The sequence below is a fragment of the Medicago sativa genome, chromosome 4 (genome assembly GCF_051527215.1).
Source record: "Medicago sativa cultivar Bolivia chromosome 4, Bolivia_mono, whole genome shotgun sequence".
In the NCBI taxonomy this organism is placed as follows: Eukaryota; Viridiplantae; Streptophyta; class Magnoliopsida; order Fabales; family Fabaceae; genus Medicago; species Medicago sativa.
In genome coordinates this window covers 74,971,493-74,992,477 of record NC_140752.1, presented here as the reverse complement: position 1 = coordinate 74,992,477, position 20,985 = coordinate 74,971,493, and the positions used below count along the sequence as shown (strand labels likewise).

The following is a 20,985-nucleotide window of genomic DNA, read 5'->3' as shown; positions in this document are numbered from 1 at the left end:
CAGATTAAGCACTTTGCTTAATTAGACTAATCAATTCATAACAGCCTAATGATTGTGATTTGAGAAATAAAATATCTATTATATATATACTATCAGATTAACATAAACAGCCTCGTGTCCCATAATTAATAAAATAACTCTTCATTTATACTTTTTTAATTTATGCAACATTTTAATATAAAATGAAATATACAAGTTATTTCCTTTACACGTTCAAGAGTAAACCAGGTATTCTTCGCACGCAACAATCACACTCGGTTTTTGTATAGCCTTTGGACTACATATTGAAATCTTAAAGCTACCAACAAAACCTAAAGGGAAGGCTAGACAAACACATTATACAGGACTATACACACCACACCCACTATATACATTTCCTTGTCTCCACTATTTCAATGCTTGGTTTTGCTTATTGATATTCCTGACATGAGAATAAGTATCATGAACATAACAACTGCAATGAAAGAGCCAACGAGTGAACCGGAAATGCGTCCGCAGAAGGAGTTGTATTGTTGGCAGAAAGGAAACCAATTGGCACTGGGATTTCCATAGTGAGCTACATAAACAATGGCTGCTGCTGCTGAGGCTCCAGATGTAAGAAGACCAAACATAACCTTCACAAGTTCAATTTCAATCTTCATTAGAGAGATTTTTTCGCACTAAAATGTCAAGTGTATGTAGGAAATTTTCCAAAATTCCACCTCTAAGGACTGGCTTTAGTCTAATTTAAAACTCGGTGACAAATAGCAGGAAAAAAAAGGGTTTAACGACTATGTACTAACGGTGGTTACATTTCACTGTGACATTTTTTTATACAATTAAATTTATGTGCAAGTCTATAAGGTATCAGTTTAATGGTAAGAGTTTAACATTGTAATTTTAAATGACTCTCGGATAAAATCATTACGAAGACAATTCTTAAATTTTCGTTACTACTTACTGGTGTTATTTTGATAATAACAATTTCCCCTTAACCCATTAACCAAACAGATATATAACTTTGGAACTACAATCTATGACTAGAAAATAAAAGAAGAAACAGTGTGTTTACCGTATCAAGAAAGACCAAGAGAATCCTACTTTTCACTGAAATAGTCCTTACAATGTGGAAGAATGACAGGACAAGTGAAAGAGCTAAGTAGCCACATACAATAGAATTGGTAGTCACAAAAAACCTGAAATTAATCAAATATGAATCACAACATCATAATCAAAAGTGTATGATATGTTAATTAAGGCATATATAAACATAGAATAGTGACTTACAAAAATGTTGGAAGGTCATGAAATACAACTTTGAATCTAACAAAACGTGTGGCAAAAGGCATAGTTTGCTTTGCTGTTCCCATACTCAATGCACTTCCAAGTGTGCTTATAGCTGCAAAAATTCTCAAAATAAAGTCCATTATTGAAAGCCCTCTCTTCATCCCTTTTCTTTGGGATGATGCTCCTTTTGAAATTTCACCGCTCTCAATTGTACTCACCTTCATTTTTTGTTTCAAATTTGATTCTCTTATATTCACTTGAGAGTGAACAAGTATCAGAATGGTACTCATTTATATACTAAACACAGCAATGGAACAGTACTTATTTTATTACAATAAATATATTCAAGAGAGGAAATTATTGTAATGGATTAGGTTTACTCTTTGCTAAGCTTGAAGTGCCTTTGACATAAGCATGAGATATTAACACTTTATAATTGGGAGTGCATAATGTTGCTGACATACTAGTATGGAACTTTTTCATTTTAATCACTACTGGCCTTAATTAACAGTACTTGTTTACTCTTTTGGCCTATAACAGAAACTATGAATTATGAATTTAGGATGATAAATTTATTAATGGGACTATGAGAAGTACTACATTTTCTTATAAAATACAAATTGATGCAAGGGAAGCTTACAAGGAAAAGTAACAATAGGTTATCAAAAGAGATGTTGTGACACCATGTAGTACATATAAATTAAAGTTAGCAAATTAAATATTGAGCCTTAGTGGTTTAGGTATATTCTTTATTATGTATTGTTATTATCATGTGGCATGTAGACAAAACCATGGACTATGTTGTTCATAGTTTGGTTCAGGAAGAAAACGGAACTGACATAAAGGTTTTGTACACCGGTTTTGAGGTTCCGAACTGAACCAAAACTACTAATAATTATGATTGTTAAAAAGTTCAAAAACTATACCAAAATGAATATTATGACTATTTTTAAAACACCTCTAAATTGAATTGAATTGAACTGCATTGATGGCTCACAAACTGAATTGAACCAAATCGAACTGATTCAGGTTAGCAGTTTAGATCGTTTCTTAATTATGGTATGCATACCACTCATCTATATCTACCAAAAAAAAATAGACAATATCTACTAACTTCATACGAAATTTTGCTCACATGAATTGTTAATATTGACAGAATTTAATGCATTCGTCCATTCAATTTTTCTCCAAACGAGAAATCAACTCACTTTCATTTAATTAATATGAAATTATGGTACTTCCCGCAAAATTTAAGGTGTTAGCTATCAATAATACATTAAAATATTTTAATGTATATGTTTTTTCTTCTCTTAAATGGTCATATTCATATAGGAAATTGCTGCTTATAGCGACAACAAAGCTAGCGATGATTTCACGACTGGTTGTTTGCTTAATATTTTTCATAAATTGTAAGCATCGCCTTCCATGTTTTCCGGTAGAGCACTGCTATTTAGTACGATAAACGGCATATACAAAACACAAGAAATTTTACGTGTTCAGTTTTGTAAACAATATGCACTTTTTTTTTTTTGGCAAAAACAGTAAGCACTTATAAATTTGGTATTTGACACCTTTGTAAAATAAAATAAAGTTGGCATTTAACACAATGCATGGTCAGGTGGTGTGTGAAAGTGGAGTCATGACATAATATATGGTTAAATAGTGGCATAAAATCACCTAGTAGAAGAGTTTCGTGTGTTTCGTTAACTTTGGTTTTGTAACAAACATCATTACCCTTTTCGGTAATGAACAAATTCAATTGGCTAAGCATTTTTTGCGTTGGTTTGGGATGATTTCTCTTGTGAAGCATAGCCTTGTTCATTCATATATGATCAAACCATTATATACAATAAATTAAATTTGAATCCAAAAAAAATAACCCACAAACATATCCCATTTATGACTTTACCCAATTCACATCAAATAACAAAATAATATATAGTAATAATGATAATTTTTTGACAAATATAGTAGTAATAATTAGAAACAATAAAAAGTGTGGATCCAATCCAAAACATATATGTATTTGAAACTGAATTTAAGTATGCAAATTTTACACTTACCAGTTACCACATGCATCTCCTGTTACATATTGTGTTCCTTTGTACAAAGAAAATTGATGTTCACACATGTGAGAAAGTTGTGGCACGCATGTAAAATACGTTTTTGCCCCCTCGGCAGTTAACTGCCGAGGAATTCAAAATCCGGCTGCAGTTAACTGCCGAGGAATTCCTCGGTAGTTAACTGCCGAGGAAAGCATTTATGCAGACAGCAGGTTCTACATTAATGCTAACCCTTACCAAGCCGTTTTTAGGCCAGTTTTGACCTGTAATTTCACCAGAGCATTTCCATAGGCAATTCAAATTATACAACAATGAAACTCGGTCATAAACAAGAAAAATACAATATCTTTTACATTTGTCCATAATTAAATCAAACCAACATTTGGTTCAAACCACACAAAAGTTTGAAATTCATCAAAACGGAACATAGTGTCCATAATCAAACAACACATTACAACTCATTACACATCATTAAATTAAATCCCTACTTACATTCATTACAATTGCATATGGAACTAACATATATATATATATATATATATATATATATATATATATATAATACATTATTTTCCACCATATTCCTAAACATAAATCCGACGTCGCTATCGTCTTTAATAATCCAAGGCATATAGCTTGCCATTTTCCATGCGAATTCATCTCTATCTTCTCCTAGGTCTATCATTGGCATTAGAGCAGACAAGTGACGTGTATATTGATTTTCACCAAGATGCTCAAAATAAGTGTTAAGTTGTGTCTTCAAATCATCAATAGAGTCCGTCGGTGTTATCATGACCTTAAACGTCTTTTTAAACGCGCAATACCTAACACGCCCTTCAATTCTTGCAACCTCTGACATGTTTCACTTGACAAAAGCTTTAACAAAATAATCATAGATTAGAACAAAATTAAATGGAATGTAATAACGAATAAATCAAATGCGTAAACATTAATAAGCTATAAATAAGTATTGCACTAGTTTCAAGTCAATAAAAGTCATATTATCATATATATAGCAATATCAATTACATAATGTTACTTATATATTGGCCACAAAAAATTGGCATTACAATTTTGACCCCAAAATATACGTCGGTGTAATTTCTACCAAAAAAAAGGACTAACACCGACAAAAAAAATCACTCGTTAAAGGACAAGTGATTGGAGAAGATCAAGTGACATAAAATCTTCCTCATCTTCCGCAATAACTTCAAATTGTTGCTTTGGTTTTTCGGGAGTGTCCAACAAAATAGGCGCTGCTTTGTTTGATTCCTTTTGTGGTTTTGGCGGTTTGTTTCCACTTTCAATAGCCATGAGCTTTCGGAACAACTCATGTTGATCCAAATACTCATCTTCCCAAGTCACCGCATCTTGTTTCTTGTGATTGTGCCACTCGATGATGGAGGTAGTGGACAACCATTCTTCAAGTAAATAAGCACAAAGTGATTAGGAATTACCCCAAGGCACATGATGGGAGTTTTTTGCTTACCCGGCGGTGGTGGCCCTCTTAGTGGAAAAAAAGATTCCGAGTTACCAACTTCAAGATTTGTCAACACAACCACACACCTTTTGTAATAATTAGCAACAATGTGCCCCATGTCCGAAAAAGTCAACCACTTATCAACAAGATGTGCACAACTTTTTGTATTTGCGGGAGGATGTAAGTCATTTAAAATGTAGTTATAACGATCCTCACCCGCAAATACTTCAACATAATCATCTCTATGATCTTTCAATTCTTGAATAAGATGTGTACGAATCATGAGATGATTTTGTTCGGTTAAGCCCATGAACTCGGCTATAGCCCAGAATCCACAATGTCCATCGCCAATAACATCCACCACTTTTTCAATAAATGGAAGCATGAAGCGTGGCATATAATCAATAGGCCTCATAACCGGGATAGCCTTAGGCTTTGGATACCGAGAAGGTGGTGGAAGTGGGGAAATTGGTGCTTTACCAAGCCGATCACCTTTTTTCCTTTTATATGATGATGTTATTGGTGATGGTGACGGTTGACTATCCAGATTTTGGGAATCAACAACCTCCCAAGAAGAAGGGATCCGACTAGTCGATGTAATTCTTCCTTTAGACCTCGCAATGTCCACTTTTTTCTTGGCTCCCTTGGTTGTTGCTTTTTGTGGTGGTGGAGACATCATGGTGGTTTCAGGAAATACCAATTGCCGCAAAGCCTCTTTGACTTCAAGCTTCATTTGGAAAGGGAGTTTCTTGAGACGTTCTACAATACCCTTCAACTCATCATCGATCGAAAAACCAAGTTCATTACTTTCTTCTCCCATGCGTAACCTTTGCCAGTGGTGGTGTATCTCATCCAATAAAATTGGCTTTTCTTCAAGGAGTTTAGTTGCAATTTCGCATGCACATGGTAGGCCGTAAGATGTCCTTTGAACACAACCACAAATTTCCTTGTTCATGCACAATGTTTCCCTACAACGTGACTCTTCCATAGCAATGTTGTCCAAAGCATATCTAGACACATGACCACCTAAGCCGGAGTACAAAGTGACATCTTTGAATCTATGTTCCAACACGGTAACGCTCTGACCAAAGGCTGTTTGTATCGCATTGTGTTGAAGCAACAACATGTTATGTATTTTCTCCCAACAAGTTCCCAAATCACCCACACTATTGTCCAAATATTTCTTCACCAAAGCATGAGCCGATTCTACCCTATTGGTGGATCTACAACCAAGATGCAACACACGATCTGTCCATACCCTCACTATTTTCTCCTTCACTTCATTCAAGGTGGTCATGGCATAATTTAGGAAAAGTGGGAAATCACTACAAGCATCTTGGAACTCCACTAATGCATTTGCATATAACTCTTGAGTGGACAATTCAACCATATCTTTCCATACCCTCATGATCTTCTTGACAACATCGCGATTACTCACCTCTTTCCCATCCTTTTTTCCCAAAGGATATTTACAATCTAAGACGCACCTTTGTTTAACATTTGCTTGCACATGAAAGTAACAATTCATAGCATAACTTTCCCGGAAAACAATTCCAAACGCTTTCATCAAAGACCCATCCCTGTCGGTAACAATCACCTTAGGCATATTCATCTTTGAAGTAAGAAGTTTACGCAACATTTTTAAAACCCAAACAAAGTTTTCCTCTTTCTCATGCATCAAGAATCCAAACCCAACCAAATATGTCAAATCGGTCGAAGTTACCCCAACTACCTCAAACATTGGCATCTTATACAAGTTGGTTTTGTAGGTGGAGTCCATAACCAAAACCGTTGGAAAATTGTTAAACAACTTAACGGATGTTGGATGAGCACAAAAGATATCTTCGATTGTATTGCAACGGCTTCTTGTCACCTCTATTTGCCTTCCATATTTTTTGACGTTCATTGTACACTTGCTTCACATTTGTCATGCAATGTGGTCTTTTGTTCTTCAAGTGTATCAAAATATTTCTTGGAAGCATCTTGCTCTTGGTCAAGTCATGTACAATCTTCTTGTCATCCTCCTTTAATCTACCGGCAAGAATGTGTCCTTCTAAAGCCGGCTCCATCGCATGGTTGTGAACTCCATTAAGAATGTTCAATCCCCATTCCTTTGTTTGCGTACTTTGATATCCACTAATCATGAACAAGCACCCGCATTTTCTTGAGCCCGTTGTCGCATGCTTCGGTTTTTTTTTAGGCACTTTGTGAGCTCCACTCCTTTCACACACTAGGCGCAATATTGGATGGATCAAGCTTGATCTTTGTGTAACAATTGTAAATCCCGCCTTATTTGCTTGACAACGTACCCACCCAAGCAATTCTTCTCTATCTTGAAACTTAATGTCGTCAGAAAAAAACCTAGTCGTGTCAACTTCGTGGGCTTGAAGTGGGACGACACCGGGGCTAACATATTTAGAAGCTTCAACATGGACGGAAGCTCCATCAATGTTTGATTTGACTTCAACCTTAGGCAGTTTGACATCTCCAGAAATTTGGACAAAATTACGTTTTGTCTCTCCCGAAACATCTTCCGCGTTCTCGGTCATTACTATAATTAAACAACACAAAAATATAAATTAACAACTTACTAATGCATAAACATTAATGCCATAATGAACTAAAACAAAAAAAACAAAGAAAAAAAAGTTTGGAAAAAATGGCAGTAGCTGCCATTTTTTCGCACCAAAATTTTTTCCCAATAGTTACTCGGTAGTTAACTACCGAGGTTTTCCTCGGCAGTAAGGTACCGAGGATTTCCTCGGCAGTATACTACCGAGATTCCCCATGACAGTGTTACGTAACTGACGTTGTAAAACCATGACATATCCTATGCTTGATGCTTGAATCATTTTGGAGCAAGATTTGATGAAAAAAAATTTAGGATTTTGGGTTGGATTGGAGTTGTATGGAAGGTGATGAGAAAATAGTGTGTAGGGGGAGCAGGTGACTGTTTCATCTGATGAAACAGTTTTGCTCGGCAGTTAACTACCGAGGAATTCCTCGGCAGTTAACTGCAGCCGGATTTTGAATTCCTCGGCAGTTAACTGCCGAGGAGGTAAAAAGGTATTTTACATGTGTGTCCCAGCCATATGGAATGTGTCAACAACAATTTTCTTGTACAAATGATGAACTAAATTTAGCATTTATTTCCTACCAGTCTTGAGTAGTTTGCCTTAATTCTACTTCTCATTTTATAAGACGCCAAGGAAGGTTTTAAATGAATTAGAGAAGGTGATGTTTGCAGGTTTGGCCCTTAATAAATTTGTTGATATATATATTTGTTTAGGAAATGGTTATCGAGGTATCTAACGGAAGCTAACGCGAGATGGCATGGGTTAATTAATAGTAAGGAAGAATTGTAGAAACATTGCCAAGTCCGGAAGGAGCAATGTGTTGAAGATTTGAGTCATTATGGTGGTGTGATTTGTGCTCAATTGGTAGGGAGTTTAATGTAGAGTTCTTGGCAATGGTGAGAATATACTTTTTTGTTAGAAGGATTTGTGGATAGAGAGCAGAGAACACTTAGCACAGTTAAAAGGGAGACTGATGCAGATTAATGTTCTCTTTGCTGTTACAGGTACAATCGTGTTTAACAGAGGCGGATTTATTCCTCCGGCTCCCTGATTCATCAAAGTTTTTTTTTCTATTTAGAGCTGCTATGCAACTTTGTTATGTTATCGGACAGAAGGTCCGGCCCTAGGCATAGGTAGGGGCCAAAAAAAATTATTATGGGGTATATATAGCAAAGTTAGGGATAAAGGTGGGGTGTATATAACAAATCATATTTGTGGGTCCAAAAGATAATCCTTATGTTGGCCCAACTCTTAAAAATAGAAGAAGAAAAAAAACTCTTTTTATGCAATTGAAAGAGAATTGTTCTTCTCCCAACAGAAATTGCTCACGCTCACCTGAACTTTCCAAAATACCCCCCATATGACTTAAGTCACGTTGGAATACAACCTACGTGACTTAAGTCAGATTCTGATCTTAAACTTATTCGTGTTTACTTCTCAAAACATGGCTTGTTCACTTTAATGATGATTTGGTTGGATGAGGAGAGCATCCAAGGGCCTTGATAGGCATATAATTGACGATGGTCTTAGTAACACAATTCTCACCTTACCGCTCTCCTGGCAACATGAAATTTTGCTTACTTGGTTTAATCCATTCACGAATAAGTTTAAGAACCGAACATGACTTAAGTCACATAGGTTGTATTCTAACATGACTTAAGCCACGCTGGGTATAACACATGCGTGACTTAAGTTACGTTGAGGTATTTTGGAAAGTTTAGGTGGGCGCGAGCAATTTCTATTGGGAGAAGAGCAATTTTTCAATTGAAAAGGCTCACCTCTTAAAAAAGAGAGGGAAAAAAACCTAGAAAGAAAAACCAAAAGGTTCCAAAACCCAGCAATTTGCAAGGAAATCATTACTGATTCTCACCAAGTCACATTCTTCTTAAATTGTTCTTTCTTCAAGTGTTATTGTTCTCTACTTCAGTACTTCTATGGATTTTTTGTTTGTTTCTATTGATTTCTATTGAGTAATTGATTTATTTTAAGATGTTGTCTAAGAAATATTTATCTGGTACTGAGAACAAAAAAAACGATATGAATAGCTAATAAAATCACAACAATAAGTCATTGATAAATTTGTTTTTAAAAAAGATAGATACCCAAGAAAATGTTTCTAATGATGTGCTAAATTTGGATTATGAAAATGAAAATGAAGAAATTGATGATCATTCAAATGTTCTTAATGATATGGCAAATGCATCTAATATTGAAAATCTTGGTGATGATTGTGAACAAGAAATTTCTCATTTGTGATATTTATAATCCAAAAAATTGGGAAAATCTTGATAACACGTCAAGGGATATCATAGTTGAAAAGAGGCCTACTAGAGTAATGGATCTTAATTTTCCCAACGACAAACATTTTAGTCATTTCTCATATGCTAATTATTCAAGAAAATTAAGCAATGATCATATTAGTGATCGAAAATCGCTAGTTCATTGCAAATATGTTGACAAAGTATATTGATTTTGTTGTAAATTATTTAAATCTTCTACTTCTAGTAACTAGAGATAGGGTGGTATCCTACCTATAATTTTACTTAGCTCTGTTCTGTTTGGTTAGGCCCCCTAACTTTTTTTGTTTTGTTTTTCCTTTTTATTAATAATATATAGGATGAGGTGTATTTAACACAAGGTATTTTGGGGTGCCAGCAGAGCTGGGATGTCATAACATCGTATTATGGTGACTTGGGGCGTGAGCATAGCTGGGATGTCCACCATCATAACTAATGCTTGTCTCATTCATCATTTATCATAAGAAAAAAAAATGTATAATGTAATATAAGGGAATCTTTTGTCATACTATGTCTAATGCCCGTAAAACGCTAGAAACGACCTTGTCGAACAAAAAATGATTTTGATGCAGAATTTTGATGAGTTGTCAAGTGTCATAAAAAAATTGTGTTTATTGGTGGAGATTGCTATAAGTAATGTTCCCAATAAGAGTGGAGTTGTGGAGAAGAGTGGTGATTAATGACATTCATTAACAAAGTTGTGTTTTATGTTTTAATGAGATTGAAATATTGAGTCATTTGTACATGAATTGTTGAAAGACAGTGAAAATTTTGAAATTGATATATAAATGATTGGGTTGGAATGCTTTAGGATGGGGAGACGATGTGATGAATGATTTTATGTTGATTAGTTTGTTGTGTAAAGGAAGATTGGAAAGATATGGCTAACAACGGATTGGTGCATAGATTGGAACATAGGGATGTCTATGGAAATCGAAAACTCGGGAAAAAGCTTGAATGCTATCATGTGGAAACTCCACCAAGTTCAATTGTACTTGCTACAAAAAGCAAATTTATCATATAGATTCTTAAAATTTTATGATATGCAGTCATTTAATGTTTTACAAATATAAATAAAAATATCAATCATCAAACAAAATACTAATGCTTGCACATTTGGTTCGATAACATGATACTCGTTATAACATTATCAGTTGCAGTGATGCAATTTCTAACGTAGCGTGATTATTGGTAAATCTAAAATATATCACAATTGAAAGAGCATTAACTAAAAAAAGCCATTAGCTGCACGATATCTTGAGCATCAACAAACATAAATTTCTCCTCTAATTCATTACACCCATGAAAGTGAGACCATAATAAATTTAAGGTTTAAACATGCATTCGGTCCTTTCAAATATAGTGTTTTCTTATTTCAACCCCTGTAAAAATATATTTTCTTGTTTAGTTCCTTGTTGTTGTGTTTTAATCCCCGCAAAATTTAATTATGTTGGAATTCGTCTCTGTAATATATAGAATATTTGATTTTAGTCCATTCGATATGAGTGAGTTAATGGACTTAAATAATATTACAACATATAATGGATCAACCTTTTTCAAAAAAAAAAAATGGATCAACTCTTGTACAAACATATTTTGCAGGGACTAAAATAAAACAACAAAGACCAAGAGAAAAACGAGATACATTTGCATGTATTGAAATAAATAAAAATTGCAGGGTCTAAAAACAAAATAAAAAATATTTGCAAAAGCCGAATGTGTATTTAAACCTAAATTTAAGGATTTTTTCTTTGAAGAAAAATTTAAGGATCTTTTAAATGCTAGAAAGAAAAAACAGCTGAAGTGTAAGAATGCCTACCGTAAAACTTAGAAATGGATCGTCATTCCCTTAAATTGATGTTTTAGAAGAATCCATGACTTTGAATGTTTTTTAGGACTCATATATAATTCTGAAGTGACCTTGAAGAACATAATGCAAAGATACAATTCTTATCTCTTTCTATCATTTATCTTAATTTTTTTACTCAACTTTTTAAATATCTATAATACAGTAACTAACAATTTAACATAACATATTGAGAAAAATCGATATTTTGTAAGATAAAAAGTCAATTTTTTGAAGGATAGATCATAAACATTTACGTATACTGATTTTTATAAAATATTTTAAGCATGCATCCTAATATCCTATCATTTCTTTGTTGAAGTCGCATTTTTTTAATCTTGAGTAAGGGTATTCTAACATTTAAGAGTGCAAAGATGCAATTCGGTAGAAAAAAGTTATCAAGAATCAAGATATATATATATATATAGCACATATGAAAAAGAGGAACTCAATAAGTTCAAGGGCAAAAATATCATATACCTAGGATTAGCAAATAGAACCCAAAGAAAAAAGTCTTATGGAAGTTAAACCCTTAACAATGCAATCAGTTTTTCCATTTCCAGAAGTTGTCTTTCACCCAACATGTTAAAATGAAATCAAGTCTTAGTTCTACAAATTTTCCAGCTGAAGCAACACACTTATCTAATGTTGAAATGAAATTGATCCACACTTTATTGATTAATCGAAATCTCTATCGGGAGTGGATCGAACACTTTCTGCAAAACTATCTTCCTCGGCACTATCATCATTAAACCTCCTAGCCCTAGCTTCTGAGTCTTGTAGATTTACCAATGCTAAACAATCTGCAGTTGGACGATACACAAGTGTCCACATGCACAACCCAAAACAATACACAAGTCCAAGAAAAGCCAAGAAAACAAAGGCTTCAAACATAAAATGCTCAGGTCTAGATAAAACGGATAAACCAAGAAAAAGAACGCGTAACGGAAGGAAACACAAAACAGGGAATAGCAATGTGTAAACCCTATTTCGCAAACCTTTGTTGATGACTAACTTCAAAATCCGACTACCAAGCCAAGAAAGGTAGGACGTCATGATCATGGCAAAAAGGCCAAGGAGGGCAGTACTAAGCAAAGGGTAAGTACATATGGTGATATCATCATTCTCCCTTTCCCTTGAAGATGAGCTGATTGTACTTGTAAAATAATGCGGAAGCTTCTTCCCGAGACCTTTATTTTTCTCTAATTGAGGTCCAACCAGAACGACGAAAACCTGAAAAATTAACATCGGAAGGCAATAAAGAATAATATACCCAAATGTTCTCATATTCCATTTTTTGCTCATAATTCCGATCTCCAATCTCTGCAAAGGTGCGCGGAGGAGAAACACAATTGCGAGGAAGAGACAAGGTTCTACAAATCCCATGTTCCATACAATGTAACATTTGCAAACAGTTTCGCTCCATTTTAAGTGAAGGGCATGTCTCAACAAAGTTAATCGAATAATCTCACCCAGACTCCACCAAATTACAAATAGGATAAAAGCAATTCTAATCATCCAAGGACCACTAAAATAATTGAGATGAACAAAACCTTGATTATGAATACGATAGAGATAGTAGAATGAGGCAGCAATGCATATCAGTCCAAAAAGAATCAAGATAGATACTAGGCAAATTGTCACAATATCAAACACTATGGTAGAAAATCTAGAAAGGGACATTACTTGAAGTAAAAATTCCATCCATGCTCTCTGAGAATATGGATGCCAGAAATCCTTTGGGGTTTCTATCTTTTTTTCAAGCATATTGAAAAGAAGGAGGAGAAAATCTAATTGGGAGAATGAGAGAGATATGGAAAGGGAAAATAATGGAACATATGTTTATAGGGTGAAATGTGGTAGAATGAATGTATAAAGTTGGTCTCATAGTCCTTATCTCATTTTTTTTTTAATTATAATTTATTTAAATGTATATATCACTAAATTTTATACATTTTTACATGTCAAACCAAATACTATAAAATATAACTGATTGAAATATTAATTAAAAATAAATCTTAAATTTTAAAACTATATTATATTATAGTGCAGGTCAAAAGAAAAGTCGTTTTAAATAATTTTATTTTATGTTTGGTCAAAGGAAACGTCTATTTAATAGAATTTAGCATGAGTCAAAAAAAACTATTAGATGTAGAGTTATCTAGTCCATGAGTCAAAAAGGAAATTCAAATTCCATATAAAACAGTTGTAAAATGATTTTTAGTATAAATTACGCTAAAAAAGGGCAACATTAGCATAAATTTTGTAAAATAAAAGATCTTTTGAAAACAACAAAATGGTCTACATTGCTATAACTTTTGTAAAATAAGAGACCATTTCAAAACAAAAATTAAATAATAAAATAAGGGGTCCTGCTAACCGATGCCCCCGGGCACCTGATTAATCATACCATAAAAGGGAATTATTACCATAAAAGGAAACTGTTTTTGACTTTATTATAAATTAATTACACAATTTCAATGCATTAACTACTTTATAATTCCCTTTTTCATATCTTTAACCATTGCCCCGAGGGCACCGGTTAGCATTTCCCTAAAATAAGAGAACTAATTGAAATTAAAAATAAAAACTAAGGGGGCAAACTTAAATATTAGATCTCAAGACATCAATGTTTATCTTGACTTGCAATTAAATGGTGATACCTTGAACGAACCCAATAGCATAAGTGTGATTTATTGTTTAAAAAAAGTGTGATTTATTGTTTGGTAGTCACAAATAATAATAATAATAATGTCTTCGTGAGCTTAACTCAGTTGGTAGGACAATGCATAATATATACAAGATCTGGGGTTCAAACTTCAGCCACCACAAAAAAAAATATGATTACTTTAACTTTTTTCGACGTTTATATTATCAAAAGTAAGTTACAATTGAACTTACTTTTGGGAAAAGAAAATATAAATACTAGTCATAATAATATGTCATAGTTTGACCAAAAAGAACACTAATAAATTCTAAAACGAATAATAATTATTTTGTCAAAAAAAATGAATAATAATTATGGAAAAATATCTTTCAAAAAAAAATAATTATGGAAAAAATATTGAGTCAAAAAAGAAAAATAAATCAGCAATAGAAAAAACGTTTTTTAAAGAAATAAAAAAAAACTTAAATAGTGTAGCTTTTTAAATACTATGATTAAAAAATAATTTCCAACGCTAACTTTTGGAGTATCATGTACACCATCCGGTCATTGTTATAAATAAACAATTTATTCTTTAAATTAATTCAATAAATGATGTATGTGGTCTATAATAAAGATCACATACAACACTTATTCAATGAACCAAAAGTTTGGACTTTTGTTTATAATAGTGACGAGATGGTGTAAATTATTACTCCCTCCTTCCTTTAATATAATAGTATTTTACAAAAATCAAGGGTGTTAAGAAAAATTGTTAGATTAATAAATTTGTTCCAAAAATTGTTAGATTGCTAAATTGTCTTCTATGTATAAATGCATTCAATGTGGTTTTTTCTACATTAGATCATCCACAACAGAGCATCCCGAGTTAAGTGCTTAAATGGGACCCCTTTGTCCACATCACTCATTTTACAATAGTACTTACTAAGCACCAATTTTCTCCAACCCAGCACCACAAAAAAAAAGGTCCCACAAATAACTTTATATCATTGCATTTCAACAAAATTTATTTATTTAATTATGATTTATTAAATAGGGTCCACAAAAAGTGAAGAGATAGAGGGTGCTTCCATAGCCACCCTTCTCCATAGGCACCCAAATATTATACTCCACAATGGGGTGCCTATTTAATATGGTGCTAAATAGGTGAAGCACCCACCATTGTGGATGGCCTTACCCTCTCTTGTTTAGGGGGTATTTACCCCTTCAAGATATCAACCAATCAAAATGTAATATACAAATGTAACATTAAATGTCAAATAAATGTGTCAATTTTTTCTATAAAAAATCAATTTTAATAAGGTAACTTTTAATTTTTATTTAATTATATTTAGGTATACAATCTTAATTAATTTACACTATAGGGCTTTTAACAATTAAAATTTCACATCAAATTCAACTCATCGTTGTTGTGTTTGGTAACACGAATAAGCTAGCTTATAGCTTGTTGGACTAGCTTATAAGCTTGTTTTGATATAATAAGATATGTTTGGTAAAAATCTTTTTCCACTAGCTTATAGCGTTTTTTGAGAAGCTATTTCAAGTACCTTTTGAGCTAATAGCTGGTATTTTTCTATATTTTCTTCCAATTTTAACCCTATTAATTTAATTTAATTATATTTTAATAAAACAACATGTTCATGGCTTAAAAAATAACGGCCAAGTTCATAGCTTATTTTTTAATAAAACAACTGCCACGTTTTCTCCTTTGAAAAAAACTGCCATGCTTTATTTTATTTTTTAAGGAACGTTTTATATATATATATATATATATATATATATATATATATATTTCTTAAAGAAAATGTTTTATATTTAACTATAACTAGCCTACTGTACGTTGTAAAATTTTATATATTTTTGCTTACATTTTTTCCACCTTCCTCTTATTTTTGGGATTCTTAAAAAAAAAACAGAGATCAAAATTGTAGGTGAAATTTTATTGGAGAGTAAAACCAAAAGTTTGAATATTTATAGGGATCCAAAACATAGTTAACCCTAAATTAAAATATTAAAAAATAAATACATTAGAAAAAATAAAATCTCTCTCTCTCTCTCTCTCTCTCTCTCTCTCTCTCTCTGTGTGTACACACACACACAGTGTGTGTGTGTGTATATATGTATGTATATATATATATATATATATATATATATATATATAAACATGTCATTTTATACTTATCAGCCACTTCAACAGCTAATTTTACCAAACACTTCAATTTTAATAAACCAGTTTTTCAGCTATAAGCTATCAGTTATAAGACATCAGCTATAAGCTAGTTTTTCAGCTTTCAGCTAGCTTATAGCTTATTTTTACCAAACACACCCCATATACGTTCATAAATTTTGTTCCATTCCAAAACCTAGAACACACATAACGTGCAATTTCTTCTTCATTCTTCTTCCCATCTTGATTGTTCACTTCTCTAGTTCCAGAATTGTCGCTGTTTCCAATTATCGTGAGAATCATTGTCGTCCTTTTGATTCCAGACATTGTGAGAATCGGTGTTGTTTCCATAATCACATCAGGTATCGTGACTTGATTTTTCTTCTTGATTTGATTTTTCATTTTCGTTTCTTTCTCACTACTATCGTGACTTGATTGCAACCGTTTCACGCTTATAATGCGACAGTGGTGACTTTCAACTTTGGCATGAATTCCAATGATGCTTTCATTTTTATTTGGGTTTTGAGTTTGATTGAGTTGTTTGAGATTATATAAAATTGTATTTTATCACACATATTTTACGTTTGATTAAGATAAATGGATCTTCAATGTGTTGATTATTAATTTTATTTTTGGTACAATATTGATTATTAAATTTACTTTTGGAATTTGTTTTATTCAAATCATTATTGTGTTGTTATGTTGTTTCTGTTTCGGGTGAATTTTGTGTTGCCGAAATGAACATTTGTTGAGATTGTGAACACGGTGTGAGGTCGGTTAACGCTATGGAAGAGAAGACAAAGTGAAATAAATAAATAATAAATAATGCTAATACAAACTTGAATTTCATAAGGTGAGCGTTAATTCATGAGCAATTCGTGGATATAGCTTTTGGAAACAACGACGATCTCACGATGTCTGGAATCAAACGGAAGGCAACGATTCTCACGATAATTGGAAACGGCGGCAATTATGGAACGAGAGAATTGAACAATCAAGATGGGAAGAAGAATGAAGAAGAAATTGCACGTTATGTGTGTTCTAGGTTTTGGAATGGAACAAAATTTATGAATGTATATGATGGGTTGAATTTGATGTGAAATTTTAATTGTTACAAGCCCTACAGTGTAAATTAATTAAGATTGTATACCTATATATGATTAAATAAAAATTAAAAGTTACCTTATTAAAATTGATTTTTTTTTATAGAAAAATTGACTCATTTATTTGACATTTAATGTTACATTTGTATATTACATTTTGATTGGTTGATATCTTGAAAGGGTAAATACCCCTAAACAAGAGAGGGTAATCTAAGTTTTACCAAGACAATCCTTAGCATTAATAAGTGGTATAGTTGGATGTGTCAAAAAAAAAGTGGCATAGTTGGAAAGAGGGTAATATGTCTCTAGAAATTTGTATATGATCTTATATTTAGGAATCAGGGGCGGATCTATTCAAGGGCTATGTGGGGTTAAAGCCCCACATGCCACTTCCCTATTTTTTTTATATATACTAGAATTTTGACCCGTGCGACGCACGGGTCTTGTCGATTATAATAGAGACTAATGAATAATCTTTATCCGTAAGATCATGGATCGATCAATATACGCAAATTAGAATATTAGAGATACAATATTACGATCAAATTTATCTTACTATGTCCTTCAATGACACTTGAATCTTATCAAATTTTACCTTTTAGTTTTGAAAAACTAAGCAATTAAAGAATGTTATTTTATTTTATCACAATATATTATTGGGGCATTATCTTCTCATTTTTTTTTAAATTATAAAGAAAAAGATAAAAAGAATACAATATTATATTGTTGCACAGGTCAATTTTATTTATTACTTTTATAGTTAAACATCAAAAATTGACTTGTAATAATTGTTTTAAATTTCTACTAACATGAAAAACAAAGTCACTTAAATTAATAGAATTTCTAAATCACACGTACAACTCTAAAAAGAATAATTACACTTTGATATTTACTAAAAGTAATAATATATTTTTCCAACCAAATACATATCATATCCAACCAAATAGAAGAGATCTTATACAATGGATTAATTATTTTGAAGATGTGTGCTTGGTTGAAGAGCTATGTATTTTCCAAGGGGTATAGCAATAGATGTAATTTAATGCAATTCATGGTTCCTAACAAATTTTTTTGAATTTCAAATTGAAGAAGTGTTGGAAGGAAATAGTACATAATTAGGGTTAACACTTAGCAATTAATGTGAATCATTTGGAGGGAATTTTCTAGGTTTAGTTGCTGCAAAAATTAGGGTAGCCGAGTTTGCATGGAAATTAGGGTATTCTATTTGTAAATGTATTAAATAAGTGTACAACAACTTGTCAAAAAAAAAGTCTATAGAAACAATATATATATATATATATATATATACACACACACACACACGCGCGCGCGCGCACAAACGATGACACAACAGGATAGGAATGAAAAGCTCATCAGTGAGGAGAAATATTAGGGATTGCTGCATTTTAGAGGGGATTTGTTAGGTTAAATTGGTGCGCTGCATTTTAGATAGAATTTGTTAGGTTAAGTTGTTGCTCACCTAATGCAGCATTTTAGAGGGAAATTATTAGGTTAAGTTGCTGCCGACCTAATAAAATTAATAAATAAGGATTAAGGTAGCCGAGTTTGCATGGAAATTAGAGTATTATGTTTGTAAACGTATTAAATAAGTGTAGCAAATATTTAAAAAAAAAGGCAACAGGATAGGAATGAAATTGGTGCGATGCATTTTTTTAGTATTAAATAAGTGTACAAAATATTTCCTTAAAAAAAAGTGTACAAAATATTGTCAAAAAAAAAAAGGCATGAAATTGGTGCGTTGCATTTTTTTGTATTAAATAAGTGTACAAAATATTTCCTTCAAAAAAAAATGTACAAAATATTGTCAAAAAAAAAGGCATGAAATTGGTGCGATGCATTTTTTTAGTATTAAATAAGTGTACAAAATATTGTCAACATAAAAAGGCAAGAGGATAGGAATGAAATTGGTGCGATGCATTTTTTTAGATGGAATTTGTTAGGTTAAATTACTGCTAACCTAATACAGCAAATGAGCGGAAAAATATTAGGTTAAATTGCTGCAGACCTAACAAAATTAATAAATAAGGATTATAATAAAAAGGGTAATAGCCATTTTGGTCCCTGAACTGTGTAATAAATAGTTATATAGTCTTTCAATGTATTAAAATTCTAAAATAGTCTCTGATTTTGTATTTTGTTAATCATAATAGTCCCTGAAGTGATAATAAGTAAGTATATCGAAGGGCTAATAAGACAATCTTAATGAAGTATTTTAATGTCAGGAATTTTGACTAACGAAGTATACAATTAGAGGCAATTTAAAATTTTGATACATTGAAGGACTATTTTAACCCCACATGTATCAAATGTCTAGATCTGCCCCTGTTAAGAACAAACTTTTTTTTGTAAATAGTTACACAATATAATTAGAGACGGAAGGAGTAATTTATTAGACTACAATTACTACTATTATAATAATTATGTTAACTAGATATTATATCATTAAAATGATTTTAATATTCATTGAAGGTAATAAAATTAGGACTTAAAAAAAATTGTCTCTATAAATATATCAAATTTTGTTTTAATCCCTCTAAAAATTTGCATGCATTTTTAGAAAATTATAAGTAAAAACCTCTTCAACAAAAAAAAAAGATGAATTAAATAGAAATTGTGAAGCATAAAAAAATTTAAAATAATGTTATTTAATTCATCTATTGTTAAAAAATTCTAAATTTTTACAACAGAAAATATCTATCATATACTAAACCTGGTTGCACAAAAAAAAATCAAAAATTTGAACGATGCACTTGAGCTGACTTAAGGCAGAGACACAAAATAATGATTGAAAATATTTGGAGGATGGTTGTTTGAAGAAAATTTTTAGAGGAATTGGAAACAAAATTTACAATATTTATAGAGATCAAAAAACTTATTTAACCCTAAAATATTTGTTTTCATAGTTTTAGATTGATTCTTGAACTTTTAAAAACTTCAACTGTTTTTATTTTTTAATTTCAATGCAGTCCTTTGTATTTAAATTGGGCTGGAAAACAATTGTATTGGTATAAATTTTCTAAATAAAATGGCCATTAAAAAAAATACTACAATGACATAAATAATTTTTATCACTTATTTCTAAAGGTTGGATAATGTACAACCATATACCCTAACTTTACATCTAATTTCCCCGTGCTTTACAATACTTTGTTTGGCAAATGGAAGGTTAAGCATAATGACAATGCAATGCAATGCAATGCGTTAATTATGTGTGCTACTTCCTATAACCTTCTCTTAATACAATTTAGGGAAATACTTCAGTGACTTAGAAATGGTGTCATTGGTGCCATAGCAGAGATCCTGGCCATTGATGTGTGTGGGTCCGCGTGGGGATGTGTGTGTGATGTGTGTGTGTGTGGTGGAGATGGAATTGGATGGTTCCATTGGTGCCATTAATGGCACCAAAGTGAAACCCTACAATTTACCAATTGCCAATGCAGTTCATTAATCTTGTATGTTACTTCCTTATAATCTTCTTGTAAATACTCCATCGTATAGTTA

General features: G+C 32.2%; 2 protein-coding genes across 2 annotated transcripts; both read right to left on the bottom strand.

Moving 5' to 3' along the window:
* Window positions 1-151: 151 nt before the first annotated feature.
* On the bottom strand, window positions 152-1,541 carry LOC146931873 (casparian strip membrane protein 2). Its single transcript, XM_085703456.1, has 3 exons — window positions 1,267-1,541; window positions 1,052-1,175; window positions 152-614 (listed from the first exon to the last, which is right to left on the bottom strand). Exons 1-3 carry the CDS (start codon window positions 1,488-1,490, stop codon window positions 393-395), a joined length of 570 nt encoding a protein of 189 aa, XP_085559582.1. The 5' UTR covers window positions 1,491-1,541; the 3' UTR covers window positions 152-392.
* Window positions 1,542-12,083: 10,542 nt separating this feature from the next.
* LOC146931872 (uncharacterized) lies at window positions 12,084-13,219 on the bottom strand. The gene has a single exon (XM_085708349.1). The coding sequence runs from the start codon at window positions 13,209-13,211 to the stop codon at window positions 12,207-12,209; it is 1,005 nt and encodes a 334-aa protein (XP_085564475.1). The 5' UTR covers window positions 13,212-13,219; the 3' UTR covers window positions 12,084-12,206.
* Window positions 13,220-20,985: the final 7,766 nt, after the last annotated feature.